General features: G+C 45.7%; 1 protein-coding gene and 1 long non-coding RNA gene across 3 annotated transcripts; one reads left to right on the top strand and one right to left on the bottom strand.

The window, feature by feature from the left end:
• Positions 1-209: 209 nt before the first annotated feature.
• Positions 210-18,946, top strand: LOC143819247 (cytochrome P450 2U1-like). Of its 2 annotated transcripts, XM_077300658.1 has the most exons (5): positions 214-840; positions 2,758-3,393; positions 11,773-11,934; positions 15,646-15,813; positions 18,403-18,946. In XM_077300658.1, the coding sequence occupies exons 1-5, from the start codon at positions 369-371 to the stop codon at positions 18,579-18,581; spliced, it is 1,617 nt and encodes a 538-aa protein (XP_077156773.1). In that variant the 5' UTR covers positions 214-368; the 3' UTR covers positions 18,582-18,946. The 2 variants fall into 2 exon arrangements, with proteins under 2 accessions (XP_077156774.1, XP_077156773.1); XM_077300659.1 differs by lacking the exon at positions 15,646-15,813 and having other exon boundaries at positions 210-840.
• Positions 6,042-17,612, bottom strand: LOC143819249 (uncharacterized). The gene is made up of 3 exons (XR_013224884.1): positions 17,464-17,612; positions 16,920-16,992; positions 6,042-10,477 (listed from the first exon to the last, which is right to left on the bottom strand). It is a non-coding gene; the product is annotated as an uncharacterized LOC143819249 (long non-coding RNA).
• Positions 18,947-26,779: the final 7,833 nt, after the last annotated feature.

Here is a 26,779-nt window from a genome sequence, read left to right as displayed (position 1 = left end):
TCACCAGCCAAAAACACCCAACACAAATTGGAACCGCCTATACTGGAAGAAGAATTGATCTGGGCTCTGAAACAGCTCCCAAATAATCAGGCTCCTGGCATAGATATCATTCCAGTGGAACTACTCAGGTCTGTTCCACCAGCAGCAATCATAGCATTATGCAAAAAGTCTGGGGAACTGGCACATGGCCAATAGGCTGGAAAGCGGCCGGGCTCTTGTGCTCCGCGCGCTTGGGGAAGCCCCTTGAGCGCGCGAGGTGGGCGTCCCCGCCGCTCCGCCCTTCCCGCCGGCAGCCGACCAACCTGAGGGCGGGGCGCGGAGGGGGTGTCGGGCGCCGCGGGCCGCCTCAGCCAGAGCCGTCGGGCACCATGGGCCGCGTGGAGGAGCCGCCGTCCGCGCTGCTGCAGGACCCCCTCAGCTCGGCCCTGCTGGGCGCCGCGGGGCTGCTGCTGGCGCTGGCGCTGGCGCTGTGGGGGCTGCTGGGCCGCCGGCCGCCGCGGGGGCTCCCGCCCGGTCCGAAGCCCTGGCCCTTGGTGGGCAACTTCGCCTTCGCCGTCCTGCCCCACTTCCTGGGGCGCCAGGGGCTGAGGAGAGTCTGCAAGATGTACTCCTCCGAGGACGCGGCGCCCGGCAGAGGCTCCTCGCGGCTGCCCTCACCGCACCTGCTCTTCACCCAGCTGGCCAAGGAGCACGGCAGCATCTTATGTTTCTTCCACGGCAGCCGCCCCGTCGTCATGCTCAACGACTTCGAGGCCGTGCGCGACGCCCTGGTCCTCCAGGCCGACGTCTTCAGCGACCGACCCAGCTTAGCGATCGCGAAATTCATCACGGAGGAAAAGGGTAAGGGAGCCGAGGCTTCGGGCGCTGCAGGAGGGCTGGCCGGGGAGCCTTACTCGAGGGCGCTGAGGGCGCGCGCACCGTGGTCCCCACAGCCGCGCCAGCAGGAGGCCAGCCAAGGCCAGCTTGTGACCCGCAGGGCAAACTTGTCATAGCATGTTCTGTTCTGTAACAAAGATGTTTGTTCTGGCTAAAGCTGAGGCGAGAGTTCTGTAATTTTGAACCAATCAGTTATTCCATGCTCGGTTCTCACTGTTGTTTCTTGACCTCCAAATAGGTTTCTCAAGAGACAAGATGCTCTGGTATTCCCATCTCTTTAAGAACTTGCCACAACTTGTTGTGCTCCATACAATCAAAGGCTTTAGCATAGTCAATGAAGCAGAAGTAGATGTTCTTCTGGAACTCCCTAGCTTGCTCCATGATCCAGCGTATGTTGGCAATTTGATCTCTACTTCCTCTGCCTCTTCGAAATCCTGCCTATACTTCTGGTGTAATAACATGTTCTGTTCTGGAACAAAGATGTTTGTTCTGGCTGTTCTGCAATTGTTCAGTCTTCTTTTTAAATGGTTGGCTGCTAGTGAGATGCTTTGCTTGTTTTAGAAGCATCCTGTGCAGTTTACAGAGAAAAGGAAGCAGGAGAATGGAATGAGTCTATAGGAGCTTTCAGGGAAGGGAAGGAAGAAGTAGTGTGAAGGGCAAAGAAGATGCCTTTCTGCAAGTCCTAGTGGGTCCCCCATTTGTACTTTATATAAATCTCAGATTAAATCTGGGTAAGGAATTACAACAAATGCGTGTATATCATAAGGCTGGCCTATGGATGAGCCTTTCTCAACTTCTTTACCATCGAGAAACCTCTGAAACATTCCTCAGGCTTTGAGAAACCCCAGAAGGAGTCCTGAGTCAGAGTACTTTTATCTGCATAAAACTAAAACTTAACCATTGCGGTTATGGAAATCCATAGAAGAAAGTTTTTCATTTAAGTCTGCCAACAAAGACTTAGCTACTTTTACAATTATTGCTGAGTCCTTCACACTTGGTATAGTTCTAATCCACTGTTTCTCATCAACACACGTAGGTCTCAGTTTCTTCAACTATTCCGCTAAAGGGCGGCAATGTAGTGTGAATTTAGGACATTCCAAGAGTATGTGGTATAACATGTCTGGGACATTACACCCGTGCAAACAATATCTCTCATGAGAGGGAATATGCAAAAATCTACCTCAAGTCAATTTTGAAGGAAAGATGCTTAGGTGAGCTAATAGAAATTATCTTTTTAATGTATTTGTCACCAGAATTTGGAGCTATAAAGGCATAGTTTGTGTATTAAAGGGATATCCCAGAATCAGGATGAGCAGATGCTATTAGTAGAAGAACCTAATGACGGATTGTTCTGATCTAATCTCTGTGTGATTAATTTTAGAGAAACCTCATTAGTAACACCACTGTACAGAATATGATTCAGAAGCATAGCTGTGTACATACCCTTCCAGGGCCCCTCCCCTTCCCACCCCTTCCTTATCCAACATTGGCCATGGGGGGCGGGTATCATTGTGACCATAGCACTGAATTCACGGTCTGAGAATTTTGGCTACTGGTACTTTTGAGAATTTTGGCTACTGGCCATGGTTATCCAAGATCTTTCTCCATTATTCTAATCCATAAGGACATACAGAGACTGAATTTATATATTTTTTCCATTCAAAGTCTAGTTCTGCCATTGACTCCCAAAATATTAACTTGAGCATATGGTTAGTACTTGGGAGAGAGCCAAGTATCTCCTGAGATGACAGTGTAGTACAGCACCTGCTATTTACATTACATGTTCAACATGTAAAACTACTGTCACATGGAGAGTGGGGAAGGTTTACCATATTTGCAGTGGTTAAATGAACCTTCTCCCCTGCACTTTCTTTCATCCAGGTGTGGCGTTTGCACCTTATGGCCCAGTATGGAAAAAACAGCGGAAGTTCTCCCATTCCACTCTCCGCCATTTTGGATTAGGAAAGCTCAGCCTGGAGCCCGTGATCCTTGAAGAATTCAGGTTTATGAAGAATGAAATTCTGAAACATGGGGAGAAGCAGTTTAACCCCTTCCCCATTATCAGCAGTGCAGTGTCCAACATCATCTGCTCTATGGCCCTCGGCAGGCGTTTTGACTATGATGATGTTGACTTTAAGACCAGGCTGATTCTCGTGTCACGGGGTCTGGAGCTGGTCTTCAACATGTACATCGCTTTGGTGAACGTCTGTCCTTGGCTCTACTACCTCCCTTTTGGTCCCTTCCGAGAACTCAGGCGGAGTGAGCTTGAAATCAAAGCCTTCCTGAAGAAAATAATTGCAGAGCACAGGGAAAACCTGGATGCCCAGAATCCCCGGGACTTCATAGATATGTATCTAATTCAAGTGGATGAAGAAAAAAAGACCAACAGCAAAACCAGCTTTGATGAAGACTACCTGTTACTTATCATTGCGGAGCTTTTTATTGCAGGCTCAGATACCACAACTAACACAGTCCTCTGGTGTCTGCTGTATATGTCGCTTCACCCACGAGTACAAGGTAATGGTGTCTTTTCAAACCCACTTTCATTCATTCATTCATTCATTCATTCATTCATTCATTCATTCATTCATTCATTCATTCGGAAGCTTTTAACCTGACCTCCCCACACTGAAGGGTAGACCCAACCCAATTTATAAGCTCCAAACATAGAAATACAACAAATGATACATACATATCAGTAGACTTAGTCACAAAGCAAGTGGGTGGTGGGCAGCGCAGTTGTTAGCAGTTCTGTCCTTGTTAAAGATTGTATATCGCCCTCCAGCTTTTCCCTGCCATAGGGATTGCTCTTTAGCCAGTAATGATCAGATCTCCTGTCTTCAGGTAACTCCTTCAATGTGAATTCATCTGCCATGGAATCCTGGGGGGTCGTTGAGGACTCCAGAGCCTGTTGTAACTGAAGCAGCACCGTCAAGTAGGGTGGGGCTGGTCACTCCCTTACATGCTCAGAGTTTACCCAGCAATCCTTTGCCACTGCACATTACAGCCAAAACTGGTAATGGTGGGTAAGCCAGTTTTCAGGATTCGGCTCTGCATAATGATTTCTAGCAATTCTTTTCTCTCCCTTGTGCAAATGCAGCCTCAAAAATTGCTTTATTAAAGATGGGCATAAATGACAGGGGGAAAATCTAGCCTTTCATCCTCTGCTATTTTCACATCAGGAGAAGATTACCGTGAGCTACCAAAGGAGGAAAAAAATGTTGATACCTGTAGATTTCCCCAAGAATAAAAATAGCTCATGGATGGCTTTTCCATAGGAGTGCCAACTTCCAGGTGGTTGTTGGAGTTCTTCCAGAAATCCAACAAATCTCCAGGCTATAGAGATCAACTCCCCTGGGGAAAATGTCAGTTTTGGAAGGTGGACTCGGGTATTCTACATTGCTGAGGCCCCTCCTTTTCCAAAATTCTGCCCACCCCAATCCAGTCAAAACATCTCCAGGAATTTTCTAACACAGAGCAGGCGCCTGTTTGGTGTAGTGGTTAGGAGTGCGGACTTCTAATCTGGCATGCCAGATTCGATTCTGCGCTTCCCCACATGCAACCAGCTGGGTGACCTTGGGCTCGCCACAGCACTGATAAAACTGTTCAGACTGGGCAGTGATATCAGCGCTCTCTCAGCCTCACCCACCCCACAGGGTGTCTGTTGTGGGGAGAGGAATGGGAAGGCGACTGTAAGCCGTTTTGAGCCTCCTTCGGGTAGGGAAAAGCGGCATATAAGAACCAACTCTTCTTTTTCTTCTTCTTCTTCTTCTTTATGTTTCCAGCAAGAAAATGGCATGGGAGGAAAGAAAGTTTCCTTTTCTCTCCACACCTTTCCTCCCTATAGAGAGCCAGTTTGGTGTAGTGGTTAGGAGCGCTGACTTCTAATCTGGCAAGCTGGGTTCAATTCTGCCCCACATGCAGTTCGATTCTGCCCCACTTCCCCACATGCAGCCAGCTGGGTTACCTTGGGCTTGCCACAGTGCTGATAAAACTGTTCTGAGCAAGCAGTAATATCTGGGCTCTCTCAGCCTCACCCACCTCACAGGGTGTCTGTTGTGGGGAGAGGAAAGGGAAAGTGACTGTAAGCCACTTCGAAACTCCTTTTGGTAGAGGAAAGCAGCGTATAAGAACCAACTCTTCTTCTATTGATAAGGCAAGCCTGGAGACTGAATTTGCAAAAGGGTGGGGGAGGAGAAAGAACTTGTTTAAAGCAGGAGTAGTCAACCTGTGGTCCTCCAGATGCCCATGGACTACAATTCCCATGAGCCCCTGCCAGCAAACGCTGGCAGAGGCTCATGGGAATTGTAGTCCATGAACATCTGGAGGACTACAGGTTGACTACCCCTGGTTTAAAGTATACACAGAAGAAACCTTAACATGTAACTGAGCCGTCAGAGAGCCTTGTCTGCCATTACTGATATGTTAATTGAGAAGCCCTTGATAAGCTTTCAAGGAACTCTAGGGTTACTCTAATACAGTTGGAAAACCACAGCCTCCATTCGTTCTTGCTCGACAGTCTTCAGTGTTGCTATGCCTATGTTGAACATTTTAATGCTGAGAAACCCCCAAAACATTCTTCAGGTTTCGAGGAACCACAGAGGTGCCACAATCATGCAGACTGTGGTTAGGAGGCATGTGTACACACCCACCTGGGACCCCTCCCCTTCCCACCACATGCAGTTCTATCATTGGCCATTTTGGGAGGGGTGAGTGGGTCAACATGAACATATATATGGTCATATCTCTGGATAAATGTGTTTTTAAATATAATTTTAAATTGTTTTCTTAACAGTTATACAAGTTTGAAACAGCAATTTAGGTAACACATTTATAGAACATTTCCGACAATGTTTTCAATTACCATTCCTATGAGTTCCTATGAGTCCATCCCTCCCTCCCATTTCTTGATTGTCTATACCAGTGGTCCCCAACCTTTCTGAGGTTGGGGACCGGCAGGGCATTGGGCCGCGGCCCGCGCGGGCCATGCCCACGCATCGGCCATGCCCACTGGCCGCGCCTGTGCATCGGGCTGCGCCCAAACATCGGCCGCGCCCACGGGCCGCGGCCATGCATCAGGCCGCGCCCGCATGGGCGCGGCCCGGTTTGATTCCCTCTCCCCACCCTGCCGCAGTAAGAAGCTTCCCAGGCCGCAAGCTTGCGGCCTGGGACGTTTTTTACTGCGGGGGGGCGGGCGGGCGGGGAGAGGGAGCCGCGGCCCGGCGCCATGGCCTTCACGGCCCGGCACCGGGCCGCAGCCCGCAGGTTGGGGACCACTGGTCTATACTTTATCTGGAATAGCTTGAGATCTGCTCTGTACTAATGTCTTTCAGTCATTTCTCAGTCTTCTTCCTTATGGAAGTTCTTCTTGAAGTTTCTCTTCACCTTGGCTCAACGGACTGCTGCAGGCTTGGCTGAGTTAGGCTGCCTTCTAGTTCTGTGCTTTTCCTTTTCTGCTGCGTTCGAATAATCTGAAAGAGAAAAGAAAACCAGCAGATTGATTTGTTCACAAATGTAGGGAGTATCAAACAATATTCCAGTGTTCTAAGGAAAGAGAAAAACAGAAGTGACCTATCAGATTTCAATCTTATATATATAATACAAGCCATTTTCTTACTGCTTCAACTGATAATGATGCTATGGCCATAGAATCTGATAGAGACATTTTTGATGATTGGGGTGGCTCCTACTCTACAGACAACCTGGTTTAATTTTTTCACTTGCTTACACCTGTTAGTGCATAAGTATCAAAGAAAGAGGAAATAAAAGTAAACAGTATTGAGTCTTATTTTGCAATTCCTATCTTAGGAAGTATTAATTATTCTATTATAGTTCCCTTAAGGGACTTAAGAAAATTTCTCTTAGCTGCTTTGGCATGTTTTCAGACATCAAACTCAATAGTAGAGATTTGGCTTGCATTGGAAATTTAAATTCCATGATGTTCTGCATCTCTGCATGGACTTCGATCCAGAATTTTTGAATTAGTTCACATGTTCACCACATGTGATTAAAGTATCCAATGTTTTTTTGTGCCTCCAGCATTTACTACTAGTTTCCTGAGAGAATTTGCTTATATTTTTGGGGTGTTATATACCACCCGTAAAACATTTTATACTCTCCCTCTCTTAGATGTTGGGATTTGGTTAGCTTTAGAATTTTGGCCCACATTCACTCCCATTCTTCATATTGAATTATGTGGCCAAAGTTCTGTGTCCATTTGATGATACATTTTTTTACTTGTTCTTCCTCTGTTTCTATTTTTAACAAGCATTTGTATATATGACTCAGGAGATGTGGTTTTATCACTTTAATTTGCTTTTCAAATTCTGTGTAGGATCGTAGTTTTTTACCAAATTGGGCTACTTCTTCTTTCATTCTAGATACTAACTGCCAGTGCATTAGCCAATCTAGATTTGATTTTCATTAGCTAATTGGGCATGATCTTCGAGATCCCCTTTGGGGATCAATAAGGGCCTTTTCGCACAGGGATCTTTGTTGCAAATTGTTTGCGGAATGAAAAATCGCCATTTAAAATAGTGGAATTTGTCGTTATGCATACCTGCCTTTGTAGTGGAATCAGTTGCGTTTTTTAGCGTTTCCCACAGGCTTCCGGTCTCGGCAGAAATCGCTAGAAAGGAAGCGCTATTGCCAAGCTCGTCCCGCCCCTGGCCGTCAAGCAGCCAATGGGCAGCCGTTAGCATGCTCCCAAACAGCCCCTTTCCCTTTAAGAAAGGTTTAAAAAAAAAAAAAAACGACCCATAGCAACGAATCTAGGTAGATTCGTTGCTACGGAGAGACCCATCCAGCTGCCTAATGTGAGCTGTCGTTTGATTGTATGATCGTTTGCACGCTGCCTCGAGTGATAAAAAAAAAATCCCCCCCCCTCTCACGGGCACGATTTTCGGCTGAATTTATTTGTAAAAAATAAAGGGACTTTATTTCAGCAAACGGGCTTTTCAGTGGTTTGTGCTTAGTGACTAAAGGTGAAGGACTGAAGCCAGGGAAGCCTCTAAACAGAAAGAGGCTCGCCGGTGCGTTTATCCCCGCTCGCTCGGAGAAAAAAAAATGGCGATCGCTTCGCCGGAAGTTTGGAGGAGAGAGCCAGGGGGAGGGACTTTGAAGAACCAGCAACAATGGTAACGCACAGGTCTTTAGCGCTACTGTTGCAGATTGGTTGCAGGAGTGTATCGCTATCCGGAGGGTGAATCCACTTTTCTGGATTCCCCTGAAAGCGCCACAACGAAGCGCTTTTTGCTGATTGGTTTCAGGATTGTTGCAGATTGTCTACGACGTCGTGGGTTATGGCAAATTAGTAGCGTTTCCAAATAGCAACCATTCTGCTACTTTGAAGCCGTGCGAAATGGCCCTAAGTCTTGGTATTTCAGGAATTCCATTCGGAGTATTTGTGCTCGATCCAAAGATGCCTCTGCTTGTGATTTGAGTGGGGATATTCCTGTACTAATTCTTCCTTGGTATTTTCTCCAGATCTTAATCAGGAAGCTTCTTATAAAGTGTGTTACTTTCCTCATTCTTTCCTTATGATGCGGCCATAGAAGACTATGTAAGCCTCTGTTAAGCCCAGCTTTTTCAGTCTCCATGTCTCTCTTTATTGGATTGTTGCGTGAAGATACAGTTTCAGATTCTGTACTCCCATACCCCCTCTTGATTTCTCATCTTGCAGAACCTTGAATCCTATCCTAGGTCTTTTGTGGTTCTATATAAATTTGTTAATTTCTCTTTGCCATTTTTGAGTTGTTTTTTTCTTTGATATCCAGGAGGGGCATTTGAAAGAGAAAGTTCATCTTGGGGAGAACTAACATTTTTGTTATCGCCATTCTAGCTGACCATGTGAATTGTTGCATAGTCCAACTCTCTAAGTCAGACTTTATCTGAGACCAAGTCTTGTAGTTGTTTTGTATTAACTTGTCTAGATTCTTGTTGAGATAAATACCTAAATACTTGATAGAATATGGGTTTACAACACATTCTGAGGACAATTCCAGCTCTTTCACTTTTTGGTCATTGTTGGAGTTTAAAAATTTCTTGGTTTTGGTTCTATTGATTTTATATCCTGTGACCTGGCCAAATGCTATGATGCTATCCATGAGTTTAGGGACGGACTTCTCCAGGTTTTCCACTGCTAGGACCACATCATCTGTATAACTTCTTATTTTATATCCCTGATTCCGTGTTCTTATACCTACAATTTCTGGGTCAGCTCTAGAGTTAAGTTGAAGAGAGAGTTAAGTTGAAGAGAAGAAATCGCAGATGTGCGGCACTTTTGCGCATGTGCAAAAGTGCCGCGCATGCACGATTTTGGCCGCGCATGCGTGCATGTGCAATGTGCGGGCACGGCCGCTCATGCACGGTGCGGGCGGGCAGTTGCCCTGCCGGTCCCCAGCCTCAAAAAGGTTGGGGACCACTGCTTTGTAGTATCTGGTTTTAAAGTATGACATACAAGTATACCACTTATGGTGGTATGATTATTATTTGCAGTATATCCTGAGTTCACCCTAGAACTTTACTTACCTGGAATTTGCTTAAGATCAAAATGGCCCTAGAAAATTCTTCAGTAGCACGTATAATTTGCTGGGAGAAATATTTGAGCAGTTATTTCTGCAATTGTTGATAAACTCACAAACAGCTGGAAATAATATTTAAGTGGTTATTTCTGCAAATTATAGGTGGACTCACAAATTCATACAGTAAATCAGTCAATTATTTAGTTAATTAATTAGACTTTCTAAGTTATGGCACCTGATTGTCTTGCACAACCTATTGACACTGTAGAATAGCGATCCCCAACCTGTGGGCTGCGGACCACATGTGGTCCTTCGACTAATTGGAGGTGGGCCCGGAAGGACGCCTTCTCCCCCCCCCCCCCAGCCCTTTACAACACACTTCATTGTTGTGGCGTGTCTGTATATTATTTTGAAGGGATGTTTAAACATTACCATAGCGATCAGAGAGCGCTCGGGCAGTGGTTGAGAGTAGAGTAAACTACCCCCCCCCACCGGGCCTCATAAAAGGCGTTGAGTGGTCCCTGCCGTTGAGTGGTCCCCGGTGATAAAAAGGTTGGGGACCACTGCTGTAGAAAAATCGCAGGTGGTATTTTTAAAAATTCCCTCTTGTATGTAATTATTTATCTGCTTCTGAGTGCCACCACCAGAGCCCGCCACCTGCTTATCTGTGATTTTCATTCTGAGAATTTAGCTGTGTTACAAAAAACAAAGTGAATGAGAGAAAAAAAGGGAAGAAAAGAGGGCAATACTTAGCTTTATTGCCTCTGCAAGCCACTTGCTTCTTCCCCTGTTGCAGAACTGTAGAGTCTTCGTCCTCCTGAGGCTTCAGAGATGGTCTCTTCTGCCTAGCATTCTTTTAGGTGCAATGTAGTCATTTTTGCTGCTCTTACAGCATTCAGTTTGTGTTCAGATTTCCACCAAGGATGGACTTTCTGCTTTTCTGCTTTTCCTAGTTCCTACTTCTCTAGGTAGTAGTCCGTGGCTCTATGGTTTGCTCAGCTCCCTCAGTCCCTCTATTCGCCTTCTATACCTCGGGCCTTGGGACTTCTTCTCAGCAAATTAAGAGAAAATTAAAGGAGCTGCAGAGGAGGAGAGGGAAAGGTGATTTTGGACGAGTCAGAGATGATTCAGGAGATACGTCAATGCTTTCGCCAGCCTTCTACCATTCCTAATTGTTGGTGGACACTTGCCGATTTGTTACACACCAATGCAGCTTGCAGCATGCTGGGTTTTCTGTGTCTCTTTTCCTTTTTAAAGTGAGAATCCTATTTGCATAGTGGGGAGGGGAGACTTAGAGCAAAACAGAGGGGAAAGGAGGAGAAAGGAGAGAAGAGAGAGAAAGTAATAAAAGCTTGGCTGGGAAGGCAGGGTCTGGCCCCAGCGTCAGGCGTTCCGTGATGTTCCGAAGGATTCTTTCAATCCTTGCAGGCTCTAAATTTGGCCCCCACATGCTTAAGTGCACTTGGAGGACCTTCAGGTGGAAATTCTCGTGTTTCCCACCTATCTGAATAAACCCGAAACCCGGGGTTTCTTATTGCCTGAACACAGAGAACGCTGTAAGCGCCCTGTCACTCTGCTATGTTGTTTCTCAATCCCTCTCAATAAATGTTTAACGATTTAAAAAATATATTTTAAATTCATTAACTCCCACCCATACAGGAAACCATTCCAGGCCCATTAAGAAACCCCAGGATTTCCCAGAACCCTGGTTGAGAAAGCCTGATTAACCCATTTGAATCAAGACTTATATATTAATTATTCTTCCTCAGTCTCCGTTGGAGGCATATTAGTAGTAAAGGCTTTTATTTTGCGCTACTTTGGCCTCCATTAGTTAGGGGGAAATTGTCTAAAGTGACCAGAATTAAGGGAACCTGAGGCAGTTCTGAGCTTCCCCAATCAAGTGCAGAACACTTTCTGTTTCAGTTGGGGGGGAGGGGGAGAGATGAAGACCTGAGTTCAAATCGATCTGAATTCAGCAGGACCCACAACAGAAAAACAAAGTAAGTGCAGAATCAGCCCTGGCGGAATGAGTTCCCAGGTGAACTGCAAGCCCTGACAGATCTGAGTTCCGCAGGGCCTGTAAAACAGAGCTCTTCCATCAGGTATTTGGTTAAGGCCAGGGAGAATAAGATCTGAGCCCCAACCTGAGTTATGGAGAACATTGGGATGCCTACCAGCCCTCCTGAAATATTTTTACATGTTTGTGAGCAGGGGAGTTGGTCATTGTCAGAGATGGGGGGGACAATCAAATTTTAATGGGATTGAGTTTTGTTTTATAAGTAGGATCCAAACTGGTGGGCTGGACTGTGTGGGAAGACAGGGTTCTTCCAGGGGGTGGCCCAATTTTCTCCCCCACCATCTTTCTTTTCAACAGCAAAAGTCCAAGAAGAAATTGAATCCGTCATTGGCCGGGCTAGAGATCCTTCCCTTGCTGACAAGGCAGAGATGCCCTTCACGGAAGCCGCCATCATGGAAGTTCAGAGAATGGCGGTGGTTGTCCCTCTTTCTGTTCCTCGGATGGCATCAGAAACTACTGGTAGGTCTTGTGGAGGTCTGCAGCTTGTGCCACTGAGAGGGGGGGGGGTTGGGTGTCAGAGATTCAAAGAAAGCCAAGGCTAAACAGGCATGTCCTGTGCCTCCTTTGTTTCTATTAATCTGATCTGAAGCAAACTTGGAAGACAAATACTCTGGTTCAGGAAGGGTTGCCAGTTGCAGCCTGGAAGATTCCTGGAGATTTAGGGGTGGTGCTATAGAGGGAGAGATTTCACCCAGAATCTATGGTATATTATTGATTATGCTAAAATGGTCACTTTCTTCAAATAACTGATCTCTGTTGTCTGGAGACCAGCTACAATTCTGGGAGAGCTCCAGGCAGCACCTGGAGATTACCAAGGTGAAATGGCCAAGCCAAACTGGTACATTATACTACGACTATGTGACTTCACCTCACTCCAGGCCTAAAATCTTGCAGTCTTGCTGAGCCACAGCAGTTTTTAACATTATGTTGGCATCCATCAATGCAACATTTTTAAAAAATATATAAACAACTTGTAGAAATAGCCCAGTTTCCTGCAAAATTGATGGCGATTTGGGCATGCTTTCAGACAATAGAAGAGCCAGTAATAAAAGCATGGAGAAGTGTAGTTCTCCCTACAGGAGAGAGATTCAAAAGTGTCTAATGTGCCTTTTGGGAATTTGATCTAGGGGTCAGACAAGAAAAGACATGACAGTTCTGTGATCAGAAGCCCCTGCCCAGATTTTTAAAATTTTCGAAAGCAGCCATGATGGAGGGTATTGTGTGCGTGAATTGGATCAGGGCTTAATTTAAGGCCTTGAAACTGCTGTCCATAGAAGATTAATATATACATATACTAGGGACAAAGCCCGTTGTACCCAGGAATACAACGGGCGGTAGAGCTTGGCGTTGGGAATAGGAAGTGGAGGACTCGTTCAGTCTGTAAGGGCATGGGGTGTGTGTGTTGTGTGGGAGGCTGTGGTGGCATAGTGACAAATGAGGGCATGGGTGGTGTGGAGATATGGGTGTCAAGAACCTGTGCTTTGGAATGTTCATTGAGTGTGGGAGAGAACTGACCTTTGGGAATTGTCCCATAGTAGTTACAGATGAGCTTTCCAGAGCCATGTCTTCAGATATGTGAAGGGAAAATCAGATTGGAGACTCTTCTTAGGGGGAGATTGCATGGCAACCAATTCCTCCCAGTTCTGCGTCATTTCCTTTCTTGTGTGAATTAGGCCACAGAAACCAAAATGTCTCCCTGCCCTAATCCACATGGGGTAGTCACAGTACACAGGTGTCCACCCTGCTCCTTCTGTCTCAATTTTTTCACTGTTGATAAAATGTTATGTGCCCACATGCTTCTTTCATAGCTGTTCCTTCGAAGAAGAACTAGATTTTTGTATCCTGTTGTTTACTACCCAAAGGAATCTCAAAGCGGTTTACAAACACCTTTTCCCTTCATCTCCCCAAAGTAGACAACCTGTGAGGGAGGTGGGGTAGAGAGCCTCACATGGAAGCTGGCAACCCTAAATGCTCTGTGCACAGCATTCTTGATCTTAGTAAGGTTTTTTATACTGGTTTTTTATTTGCCAGGCCAAACTTGAAAAAAGTCACTACAGTTCCCATGTCTCTCCAGCCATTTACTTGTTCACTATTTACAGTTTCAGGCTGTAAATATTCTTTATTTAGATCTTCCTGCACTTTCCAGATTCACAGGACTGATGCTTGTCTGTCTGTCTGTGCCCCAGAATACAAACAGTTGCTGGTAAGGACTGGCTATAGCCCATAGTCCAGGAGGGACACACCCACACCACTCCCTCCCAACTGCAGTCTGCAAGCCTCTACCATGGTCTCTAGATTGCTGCTCATCTCTAGATTATAATGATCAGCTCTGCAGGCAAAAATGGCTACTTTGGAGGCCAGACTTTGAGGCATTGTACAATTTTGAAGTCCGACCTCCAAACCTTCAGGAATGTTTCCAACCCAGGAGCTGTCCAGATGGACCCTGGAGACCTCCTGGAATTACAGCTCATCTGCAGAGTATAAAGACCAGCTCCCCAGGCAGAAAGGGCTGCTTTGGACAGGGTTGTTGTGGAGAAGAAACATTTAAGGACTCTCACACAGGTTGTTGTTGAGTTGACTGGAGACCTACTGCACAGGGTTGTTATGCAGATGAAACAGGAGATAAAAGAACCTCTCCAACAGCATGCAGTTTTGTCTGTAGAATAACGCTGTGCAATAGACCTCAAATCTGTAGAGAGTTGCAAAGAAGAAATACACATGGCTTGGCTGTGTCTTCCCTCTAGCAGTGAGGCCAGCCAGAGCAGTATTCTAAGTGAGAAGGAGCTTTTCTGCGGCCTCCCTGTCAGCCAACTGTTTGGCAGAAGGGGAAAGCTCCCCCCTCCCACGCCCGTTAAAGATATATGTGCGAGTATGTATAATAACAGCTTCACGATGCTGGTGAAGAATAGTTCCCCTCCCACACAAAATATGACCCTCTTTTGCTGTTTTTAACATAAAACTGTAGAAAATCCTAATCATATTTGGCTACGTCCAAGGAATTTGTTAGAGGAGGGCTTCAGCTTCCAAAGCCAAGCCTGGCAACCGAATTTCATACGGGGGATGGGGCACTGAAGGAGAGGGAGGGGTTTATTTATTTATTTTACAGCTTCTATATCACCCCTCATGACAAAGCTGTCTCGAGGTTAAAAATGTTGTCTTTGTGGAACTTTATGAGCAAATGTTGTCCCCTGTAGACCAATGGACAGTGGGAATAGCTTATCGTCTGTTTCAAAGAGTGATATGAGAATGAAGGACGAGGACTATGGTCAGGATCTTGGAGTACGAATTGATCCAGCCCTGTCACATTTTGTTCTTCGGTTGGCAATAATTTACTTTAGTAGCCCAGATAATCCACAAAAGATTTGCCTCTGCTGCACTTCAGAGCCCTGCAGGATTGCTTCCCAGTGCTTGCATCACCTTTAATTCTGATAAATTTTATCTGCTGGCAAACTGAATTTTGCCTCATGTTTACTCCTGGGCCCGAGGGCTGCTCTTGGTCCTGCCAGCACGCTTTTCTTCTCCAGGCATGGGGGTTCTACTTGGAGTGTGCCTGGGGAGGATCACCTGGGAAGGATTCAAAGGGGGGGGAGGGGGGGAGTGTGCCAGGGGAGGATCACCTGTGCGCTCCTGGGGTGGCCCAGCCACTTAACTTCATGTGGGACACTGGCTGACGAAGGGACGTTTGGCTCTCAAAAGCTTGTACCCTGAAACTCCTGTGGGTCTCTTAAGGTGCAACTGGATTTCCGTCTAGCTGCCTTTGAAGGCTGCTGGTGAGCAGCAGCAAGCCAAACCCAGAGGCCCCCTGAGATGGTGGCAGCACAGCAGGGGCTGCTCAATGGGTCCTGGACGGCAGCACTGATGGCAGCACAGTAGACCTGTCTGCTGCTACCAGCACTATGACCCAGATTGGAGCTCAGCAACCACTGGGATTAGCTTGCTATAGGATTGTTTTAATGTCCCAGTATGCCTTTGCACGTTCACACAATACTAAATGACAACATTTGTAAAACATTCACGCTCACGGATTTCTGCCAGAAAAGCGACCCAGTTGAATTCATGTGCTTTTAAGTTCCTTCTTTTTCCAAGGGTGGGGGGGGAGGACTGTACTGGTAAAGATGCTCCATTTGAGTGATGCCTTTTGTTAAACATGTGATCCTTTTGTTTTTAAAGTGCTCCAGGGCTACACTATTCCCAAAGGAACCGTAGTCTTGTGTAACTTATGGTTAGTGCACAGAGATCGCAGGATATGGAAGAACCCGGATGATTTCTACCCCGAAAGATTTCTGGATGAAAATGGCCGGCTTCTTAAAACAGAAACATTCATCCCTTTTGGAACCGGTAATGCAACCGGGTTAATAGAAGCAGTAAATGAAGATAGGCTCTATCTCAACATTGTCTGTGAAATACTTTTAAAATCCTTCTGATTCCTGTTGTTTGTTATTAGGAAAATATGTAGACGAACATGGTCTTCATGGAGTACAATTTTTAAAATTATTTGCATTATGTTGTCCTTTGTGTGCCTCATGGAATCCTGAAGCAACTGTTTTTCTATGGTCCCGCTGAGTAACACGATATGTTCTAATTCCCCACATAATGACATGCTGTAGTCTTTTGATATTTTGTACAAAAGTTGTATGTATGTATGTATGTATGTATGTATGTATGTATTTATTTATTTATTTATCTATTGCCCTCCCTGGGGGCTCAGGGCGGTTTACATAAGAACATAAGAACAATATATGGAACAGTCTATAAAACATTTGATAAACGTGCAATAATATCTGATAATTGTAAACATATAACAGTATAGTAGTGTAACCAATAAACAAAAAACAGTACAACAATTCAAACAGGTCCAGGGTATATAGGTGGTGTTCTGAGGGGGGGCGGGGGGGAGCAGGGGCTCTTTGGTCGCTGTTGGTTATGTCTGGTCTCAACCTGGCGGAAGAGCTCCTCCTTGCAGGCCCTGTGGAACTGTTTTAGCTCCGTCAGGGCCCTGATCTCCGGGAGCTCTTTCTACCAGGTGGGGGCCAGAACAGAGAATGCTATGGCCCTGGTCGAGACCAGGCAAACTTCTTTAGGGCCAGGGACCCTTAGCTGGTTGGTAGCTGGGGAGCGCAGGGGTCTTTTGGGGGCATAGGCAGGGATTCGGTCTCTTAGGTATACTGGGCCCTGACCACGTATGGCCTTGAAGGTAGGGATGGTAGACCATGCTCCTTCAAATACTTGGAGTAGGTTCCAGTTGTCTTTTCTGCTGCAGTAAAATGAAGTCCTCTCTGACCACTCAATAAGGCAGTCAAGAAAACCTGCATGTGGAAAGGCTTTGTGGGGAAGGGGTTGTAGTAGGGAGGAATATTGTGGGCTGTCGTGAGAGAAGGGAATTGGCAGAAAGGAGGACATTTTAATGTCCGGGCGAGGCTGATACAGGGGATGAAGGTACTTACCGGTCAGGACAGGCAACGGGGCTCGGCTTGGAGAAGGGACGAGCAGCGGTTGTTCGGCTGCCGAGAGACGACGCTGTGAAAAGAAACAAGCCAGGCATGCAAAACAGCATCCAGAGAACATCGTGCCCAGACAGAACGAAGAACAGAATGCAGCATAATAGAAGAACCGCCCGGACTTACAACGGCTTGGCAAAGAACCTTGGAATTGAAAGGGAAGGAAAGCGCCGGCAAGTTGGAAAAGACACTGGGGGGTTTAGAGATGGGATTACCTCTTGGGGGAAGGGCGCGGCCCTAGGTGCGCAGACCTAGAGAGGGGAGCAGAGACGGAGCAATGCTGGGGCTGCTGGAAAGCGGGAGATAGACAACGCCCAAACCCGGAAGTGGGTGCAAACAGGCTGGGACGGTTATAAGGGGGCGGTGCCTACACCAGGGGGGATATAAGGGAGGTTGGTTGGGCTGCACAAGGGTGGAGAGAACGGGAGTCGTAAGATTGTGAAGAGGCATGGTGGTGGAAAAAGAGCTGTGATTAAACGAAAGCACTTACCTGCATCCAGAGTCCAGTGTCATGGTGTTGCCGGGTGTCGTCGGGCTCAAGCCTGTAAGGAGATAGAAAAGAAGAGTACCCTCTGAATGGGAAGAGGGGCTCCTCACATTTAAAGAACTCACCCTAATCTTCATGGAGTACAATTTTAAAAATTATTTGCATTAAGTTTTCCTGGAGAATCCTGAAGCAACTGTTTTTCTATGGTCCCGCTGTGTAACAGAATACATTCTAATTCCCCACATAATGGCATGCTGTAGCCTTTTGATATTTTGTGGGGAGGAATGTTGGGAGAAACGGAGTGGAAAATCCATCCAGGTCCATTGTAATTGCTTCTATACCGCCTCTAATTCTGAAAATGTGAGGGGGACCTGTTTGCTTACGAGGGTGTGGTAACTTCCGATGACTCTCCGATCACCCTACAGACACCCACTCTAGGAACATCCCTACACAGAAGTAAAGTCAAAGTTATTCAGTGGGGTTTCCTTCCAGGAAAGTGTCTTTTGCCACCACCTGTGCTGTTCCTGATGTTCCACTGACCCCTTTTCTGGGGACAGAATTTGGAGGCTGGATCTGTGGGCTGTCGTAGGAGAAGGAAATTGGCAGAAAGGAGGACATTTTAAAGAACTCACCCTAGTAATGTCTCATACAACATCAGTCCTGTGCATGAGGTCAACTCATCACACCAGCCCTTAGTGTTGCAAATTGTCAACCATCAAATAGTTCGGGGCTTGTTTTTCTGATTTAAGCACCTGTATTCTTAGAGCTTAGGGCGTGTATTGTTTACTCCACTTCTGTTGTACATATAGGGCTCTGTAATAAGTAACCATAGGGTGACCTTAATGGGTTTACAAGGTAGCTTGTGATAAGAGCTGCGGCATCCCTTATATATACATGAATTGCCATATGCTGATCACTCTTCTCAATGACATTTTTTCAAAGGAAAACGTGTGTGCATGGGAGAACAGCTAGCCAAGATGGAGGTCTTCTTGGTGCTGACGAGCCTCCTGCAACATTTCACTTTCGTGTTCCCAGAAGATTTGAAGAAGCCGTCAATGGAAGGAAGATTTGGCCTGACCTTGTCTCCATTTCCATTCAACTTAATTGCCTTAAAGAGATGAAGGCACACTGCAGGAGAATGCTGCATGAAGTTTGTGTTACTTGTAGGAAATTCCAGGGCAATATTTTCCATGCATTTCACTAGCAAAACCTCCAACCCTGAGCAGGGATGGAACTTGTAGCCCACAGGCTGCCCCAGACTCATCAAGCACTTTTCCCTTGGCCTGGGGACTGTTGACTAATCTTTGTGAACCTCTTTTATGATTGGAGGGGTGGGAATAGGAGTTTTCTAATCATATCTGTTGCAGAATGATGCATTTTAAAGAATGGTGCAGAAAAATCTATCTGGTAATTAGCTTTTTATATTGAATTGTAAGATATAATTCAACAATGGATTTAAAATGAAATAAAATACAAAGTAGCGGTGTATCTGGATATCTTTTTTCATGTAAGAGTCATGAACATCCTTTTCAAGGGACGCATGTCGGGTGCCTGCAGCCCTCCTTTAAAAAGAGGACTCACTGTAGTTTTTCATTCTCCAGGTTTTACCCACCTTCACTATGAAAAAACTGAGGTACAGGACACTGACTCAGTCCTCAGTCATGTCCCTCCCACCATACCTTTGTTTAGTTAAAAATGCAGCATGTACGTTTATTCAATTAAATCTCTATTTGTGGCTCTTTGTTCCCTCCCACCTTGAATCCAAAATCATTTTAAAATGCTGGAACAACTGGGTTATTGACAGCAGTGGTTCCAGCCAGTCAGAACTGGTGCAATCACACAGAAACAGGTTTTTTAAAGTTCAGTTTGGGAGAGGTGTTTGAAACTGGTAATTGGGGATTCCTTGCTAAGAGGAGTAGAGGCAGAAGTGTGTAGACCAGACTTCTTGTCTCGAGAGGTCAGCTGCCTACCTGGTGCACGCATCAAGGATGTGACAGAACGGCTGGACAGGCTCATCAAGCCCACAGATCATTACCCCTTCCTTCTCACCCATGTAGGAACAAGTAATACTACCCAGCAGAACATGGAACATATTAAAAAAGGCTTTGTAGACCTGGGGGGAAAGGTAAAGGACCTGGGAGCACAGGTTGTGTTTTCATTAGTCCTTCCTGTAAGTGGCCGAGGCATAGGAAGAGAGAGAAAAATTATGCAAGTAAATGACTGGCTACATCAATGGTGTTGACGGGAACAATTTGAATTTCTGGATCATGTCAATATGAGGGGCTATTATCAGGAGACAGCGTGCACCTCACAAAGGACAGAACAAGTATTTTTGGGAGGACCCTTGCACACCTGGTGAAGAGGGCTTTAAACTAGACACAAAGGGGGAGCGAGACGTAAATTCAGAACTTGGTGTGATGGCAAGATCTGAACATGAGAAGATCTCAAATCTACAGGGAATGTTACATAAGCAGGGAACTACTAGCTTACAAAGAAGTTCAAAAACCAAAACCATGATGCACACAAAGGATGGATTACGATGTCTCTACACTAATGCACAGAGTATGGGAAACAAGCAGGAGGAACTAGTAGTCGCAATAGAGGAAGGGGTCTATGACCTAATAGGAATCACAGAAACTTGGTGGGATAATACTCACAATTGAAATAGTAAAATTGAGAGGTATAATCTATTCAGAAGGGACATGCAAGAAAAGAAAGGGGGAGGTGTAGCAATATATGTTAGGAATCTTTATACTTGTGAAGAAATACAGGTACCCGAGCATGAAAGTTCAAGTTGAGTGTATTTGGATAAATATAAAAGGAATAGGAAATGAGAGTGGTATTATTGTGGGGGTCTGCTATAAACCAAGCCAGTCAGAGGACTAAAATGAGATACTGCTAGACCAAATTACAAAATTTTTTAAAAAGGGGGAAACTGTGGTCAAGCAGTAATGGGTGACTTCAATTACCCAGATATGTGTTGGGATCATAGAATCATAGAGTTGGAAGGGGCCATACAGGCCATCTAGTCCAGCCCCCTGCTCAACACAGGATCAGCCCAAAGCATCCTAAAGCATCCAAGAAAAGTGTGTATCCAACCTTTGCTTGAAGACTGCGAGTGAGGGGGAGCTCACCACCTCCTTAGGCAGCCTATTCCACTGCTGAACTACTCTGACTGTGAAAATTGTTTTCCTGATATCTAGCCTATGTCATTGTACTTGTAGTTTAAACCCATTAATGCATGTCCTTTCCTCTGCAGCCAATGGGAACAGCATCCTGCCCTCCTCCAAGTGACAACCTTTCAAATACTTAAAGGGGGCTATCATGTCCCCTCTCAACCTTCTTTTCTCCAGGCTGAACATTCCCAAGTCCCTCAACCTATCTTCATAGGGCTTGGTCCCTTGGCCCCAGATCATCCTCGTCGCTCTCCTCTGTACCCTTTCAATTTTATCTACGTCCTTCTTGAAGTGAGGCCTCCAGAACTGCACACAGTACTCCAGGTGTGGTCTGACCAGTGCCATATACAATGGGACTATCTTGTGATTTTGATGTGATGCCCCTGTTGATACAGCTCAAAATGGCATTTGCCCTTTTTACCGCTGCATCACACTGCCTGCTCATGTTTAGTTTACAATCCACAAGTACCCCAAGGTCTTGTTCACACACAGTGTTACCTAGAAGCGTATCCCCCATCCAGTAGGCACGCTTTTCATTTTTCTGACCCAGATGCAGAACTTTACACTTATGTTTATTAAATTGCATCATGTTCTCATTTGCTCATTTTTCTGTTGTGTTCAGATCTCGTTGAACTCTGTCTCTATCTTCTGGAGTACTTCCCAGTCCTCCCAATTTCGTGTCATCTGCAAACTTGATTAGTCCCTCCACCCCCTCATCTAGATCATTAATAAATATGTTAAAAAGTACCGGACCGAGCACCGAGCCCTGAGGTACCCCGCTACTCATCTCCCTCCAGTCTGATGAAACACCATTGACAACAACTCTTTGAGTGCGGTTCTCTAACCCAGGGGTAGTCAACCTGTGGTCCTCCAGATGTTCATGGACTACAATTCCCATGCGCCCCTGCCAGCATAACCCCTGCTCTAACCAATTCCCTATCCACCTAACTATCTGAAAATCCAGATTGCAGTCCTTCAAGTTATCCATCAGAACATCATGGGGAACCTTATCAAAAGCTTTACTAAAATCCCAGTAAAGCACATCAACTGAATTTCCACAATCCAGCAAACCTGTTAGTTGGTCAAAAAGGAAACCAGGTTGGTCTGACAGGACATGTTGGAGACAAATCCATGCTGAGTTCCTTGGATCACCAAATTGTCCTCCAGATGTTTGCAGATCGCTCCCTTTAATATCTGCTCCATTATCTTACCCACAACAGACATCAGAATCACTGGCCGGCAGTTTCCCGGGTCATCCTTCCTCCCTTTTTTGAAGATCGGGATAATGTTTGCTCTCTTCCAGTCCTCCGGGACATCTCCAGTCCTTAAAGAGGTCCCAAAGATGATGGATAAGGGTTGTGCAAGTTCACCGGAAAGTTCTTTGAGCACTCTCGGGTGCATTTAATCTGGCCGAGGGGATTTGAACTCATCTACTGCAGCTAAATGCCTCTCAACAACCTCTCTGTCCATGTCAACCTGCCACCCAGATACTATCTCTTGGCTACTGCCATCTTTAGATGTGCCTAAACACTTTGACCTGTGGGAAAAAAACAGATGTAAAATAGGCGCTGAGCCTTTCTGCTTTCTCTGCCTCCTCCGTTAGAGTTTGTCCATCCGCACCCAACAGTGGGCCTTTGCCTCCTTTACTTTACATTTGCTCCTCACATAACTGAAAAATCTTTTTTTGTTACAGTGGGCTTCCCTGGCCAATCTTAGCTCACTCTCAGCTTTGGCCTTTCTGATGATTGATCTACTGTGGCTAGTGGCTGTAGGTACTCTTCTTTAGAGCTCAGTCCTTCCCTCCATTTCCTAAACGTTTCCCTTTTCTTTCTTAGTTCCTCTTGAAGTTCTCTGTTCATCCAAATAGGCTTCTTAGAGCTCCTGCAGTGTTTTCGTCTTTCTGGGATAGTCATTGATTGAGCATGCAATAATTCTTGTTTGAGTAGCGCCCACCCTTCACATGCTCCCTTCCCTTCCAGCATTCTCGTCCATGGTATGACACTCATCATGTCTCTGAGTTTATTAAAGTTTGCCCTACGAAAATCCAACATCTGCGTCTGGCTACCAGCTTCCTTTCCTGTCCTTCTCAAAAGGAATTCTATGAGAACATGTTCACTTCCCCCTAGGGTCCCCATCTCTTTCACCTCATCCACCAACTCTTGCCTCTTGGTCAGTATGCCCCTGAGTTGGAAGACCAACTCTGCTTAAAATGCAAACTCCGTTAAATTCTTAACTTGTCTTGCCGACAGCTTCATTTCCCAGAAAGTAGAGAGGGGAACCAGTAGAACTATTCAAAAAAAAGATGATGATGCAGTAAAAATGCTACACTCAATATGCCAGCAAATTTGGAAAACTCAACAATGGCCACAGGATTAGAAAAGGTCAGTTTACATTCCAATCCCAAAGAAGGGCAATGCCAAAGAATGTTCAAACTACTGCACCATCGCACTCATTTCTCATGCTAGCAAAGTTATGCTCAAAATCCTACAAGCTAGGCTCCAGTAATATGTGGACCGAGAACTTCCAGAAGTACAGGCAGGATTTCGAAGAGGCAGAGGAACTAGAGATCAAATTGCCAATATACACTGGATCATGGAGAAAGCTAGGGAGTTCCAGAAGAACATCTACTTCTGCTTCATTGACTATGCTAAAGCCTTTGATTGTGTGGAGCACAACAAATTGTGGCAAGTTCTTAATGGTCTCTTGAGAAACCTATATGCAGGTCAAGAAGCAATAGTGAGAACCGGGCATGGAATCACGGATTGGTTCAAAATTGAGAAACTCAACATCAAGAAAACGAAGATCATGGCATCCGGCCATCTCAAATCCTGGCAACTAGATGGGGAAGAAATGGAGGTAGTGACAGATTTTATTTTCCTGGGCTCCAAGATCACTGCGGGTGGGGACCGCAGCAAAGAAATTAAAAGACACTTGCTCCTGGCGAGGAAAGCTATGGCAAATCTAGACAGCATCCTAAAAAGCAGAGACATCACCCTGCCAACAAAAGTGCATCTAGTCAAGGCTATGGTATTCCCAGTTGCAATGTATGGCTGTGAAAGTTGGACCATAAGGAAGGCCAAGCGTCAAACGGAGGCTTTTGAACTCTGGTGCTGGAGAAGACTCTTGCAAGTCCCTTGGACTGCAAGGCGAACAAACCGGTCAGTCCTAGAGGAGATCAGCCTGGACTGCTCCTTAGAAGGCCAGATCTTGAAGATGCAACTCAAATACTTTGGCCACCTCATGAGAAGGAAGGACTCCCTGGAGAAGAGCCTAATGCTGGGAGTGATTGAGGGCAAAAGAAGAAGGGGCCGACAGAGAATGAGGTGGCTGGATGGAGTCACTGAAGCGGTCGGTGCAAACTTAAATAAACTCCGGGGAATGGTAGAGGACAGGAAGACCTGGAGGATCATTGTCCATGGGGTCGCAATGGGTCGGACATAACTTCGCACCTAACAACAACAAGAGAGGGGAACAAGGGGCTCTGCTATTTTAGACTTGATTCTCATTAGTAGGGAAGAACTGGTAGATGAGGTGGAAGTAGTGGGTACACTTGGTAGCAGTGACCATGTGCTTTTTGAATTTTCAATCGTGGGAAACAGAAAACCTTTACGTAGTCGTACATATAGATTGGGTTTCAGGAAAGCTGATTTTCACAAACGTAAAGATAAGTTGCGTAGAGTCCTGTGGTCCGAAAGACTTAAAGAGATGGGAGTCCAAGAGGGCTGGGAGTTTCTTAAAAATGAAATACTGAAGGCTCAATCACAAACAATTCCCTTGAGAAAAAAAGATGGAAGGAGCCTAAGGAAGCCAAGTTGGCTCCGTAACCAGTTGTCAAAAGATTTGAGGAATAAAAAAAGAGACATTTAGGAAATGGAAGGAAGGCCTTATTACCAAGGATGAGTATAAACAAATAACCAATAATTGTAGGGGGAGTGTTAGAAAAGCTAAAGCTCAATATGAGCTTAGGCTAGCAAGAAATGCTAAACATAACAAAAAAAGGCTTCTTCAGTTATATTTCAAGCAAGAAAAATAATAGGGTCACCAAAGGACCACTGCAAGGACAAGAAAGTGAAACTGCAAGGACAAGAAAGGCTGAACTGCTTAACTCCTATTTCTCCCCAGTCTTCTCTTGTGAGGGAAATAGTGATCAATGTGGCAAAAACGTAACACAACATGGGGGATGGGAATGGTGGCCTAGGATCACTGTTGGAGCAGTCCACAAACACCTAGTTTCTTTAAATGAAACAAAGTCTTCTGGGCCTGATGAACTGCATCCAGGGGTACTAAAAGAACTTGCAGATGTCATCTCTGAACCTCTGTCCATTATTTTTGACACTTCTTGGAGAACAGGTGAGGTGCCAGACAATTGGAGGCGGGCAAATGTTGTCCCCATCTTCAAGAAAGGGAAAAAGGAGGATCTGGATAATTATCGACCCGTCAGCTTGACATCTGTAGCTGGCAACATTTTGGAACAAATAATCAAACACTCGGTCATTGAGCAACTGGAACTGAGAGCTGTGGTTTCTAAGACTTAGCATCGGTTTCGCAAGAACACGTCATGTCAGACAAACCTTATATCTTTTTTTGAGAAAGTGACGACCTTGCTGGATCAGGGAAATGTAATGGACATAGTTTATCTGGATTTCAGTAAAACTTTTGATAAGGTCCCACATGATATTCTTGTTCACAAGTTGGTAAAATGCGGTATGGATCCTAATTCTGTCAGGTGGATCAATAACTTGTTGACAAATGGTACCCAGAGGGTACTTGTTAATGGTTCAGCATCTTCTTGGAAAAGAGTGACAAGTGGAGTACCCCAAGGATCTGTCCTGCGGCCTGTGTTGTTCAACATATTTATAAATGATTTGGATGAGGGATTAGAGGGGATACTTATTAAATTTGCAGATGATACTAAACTGGGACCATATGTTGAACATGAGTCAGCAGTGTGACTCGGTGGCTAAAAAGGCAAATGGGATTTGGGCCTGTATCAAACAAGTATCGGGTCCAGATCACAGGAGGTGATGGTACCGCTTTACTCTGCTCTGCTCTGGTTCAACCTCACTTGGAGTACTGTGTTCAGTTTTGGACACCCCAGTTGAAGAGGGATATTGGCAAACTGGAACGTGTCCAGAGGAGGGCAACAAAGATGGTAAAGGGTTTGGAGACCAAGACATATGAAGAAAGGTTGAGGGAGCTTGGTCTGTTTATCCTAGAGAGGAGGCGTCTGAGAGGGGATCTGATAACCATCTTCAAGTATATAAAAGGGTTCCATATGGAGGATGGAGCAGAAGAAATTCCATCTAAACATCCGGAAGAAGTTCCTGTCAGTTAGAGTGGCTTCTCAGTGGAACAGGCTTCCCTGGGAGGTGGTGGGCTCTCTATCTGGAGATTTTTAAACAGAGGCTGGATAGCCATCTGACAGATGATTTTGTGAAGGTTCAAGGGGACGGCAGGATGAGCGATAGGGTTGTGAGTGGCCTCCATGGTGCAGGGGGTTGGACTTGATGACCCATGAGGCCCCTTCCAACGACATGATCCTATGATTCAAGGAATGAGGAGCTCCTGCAATAACCTAGGAATCTAAACCCTGGTTGTCCGCAGCTCCATTCTTTCCTGCTGGTCACAGCTCTCAGACTGTTAAACATTTGGCTGGGCTAAGCTCTCATCCAGCTGAGGCCTAAGGCCAGGAGCAAGGCTTTCCCCATGGAGAGTCCTCACTAACAGGACCTGGGCTCACAGAACATCTCCATGGCCCTGGAGCAGACCATCTGAATGGTATTTGCCTTCTACCACCATCCCACTCCTCAGCAGTCTTCTCCACTCATTCTGGCCTTTGGGAGATGCAGGAGAATGGGAAGGAGGCAGCCCCCACAGCCTTACCTGTCCATCATGTTCTTCGGGAGTTGTGGGTGGGAAGACACATGGCCTACAAAATTGTCGAGGGTCCGACAGGACTAAAGGGATGACATCATTATCATCGTGCTTTTGTTGGTCTGTAGCTCCTGCCTGACAGCCTGAACCTTAAAGGTAAAGGTAAAGGTATCCCCTGTGCAAGCACCGGGTCATGTCTGACCCTTGGGGTGTCGCCCTCCAACATTTTCATGGCAGATTCTGTACGGGGTGGTTTGCCAGTGCCTTCC

Source organism: Paroedura picta, chromosome 10 (assembly GCF_049243985.1).
Source record: "Paroedura picta isolate Pp20150507F chromosome 10, Ppicta_v3.0, whole genome shotgun sequence".
In the NCBI taxonomy this organism is placed as follows: Eukaryota; Metazoa; Chordata; class Lepidosauria; order Squamata; family Gekkonidae; genus Paroedura; species Paroedura picta.
This window is presented reverse-complemented; position numbering and strand designations above follow the sequence as displayed.

Bases quoted from the DNA above. Each gene is read 5' to 3' on its own strand.
- LOC143819247 (XM_077300658.1), top strand. From the start codon at position 369: ATGGGCCGCGTGGAGGAGCCGCCGTCCGCGCTGCTGCAGGACCCCCTC. The intron at 841-2,757 runs GTAAGGGAGCCG...TCTTTCATCCAG, and splicing joins ATTCATCACGGAGGAAAAGG to GTGTGGCGTTTGCACCTTAT. The intron at 11,935-15,645 runs GTAGGTCTTGTG...TTGTTTTTAAAG, and splicing joins GATGGCATCAGAAACTACTG to TGCTCCAGGGCTACACTATT.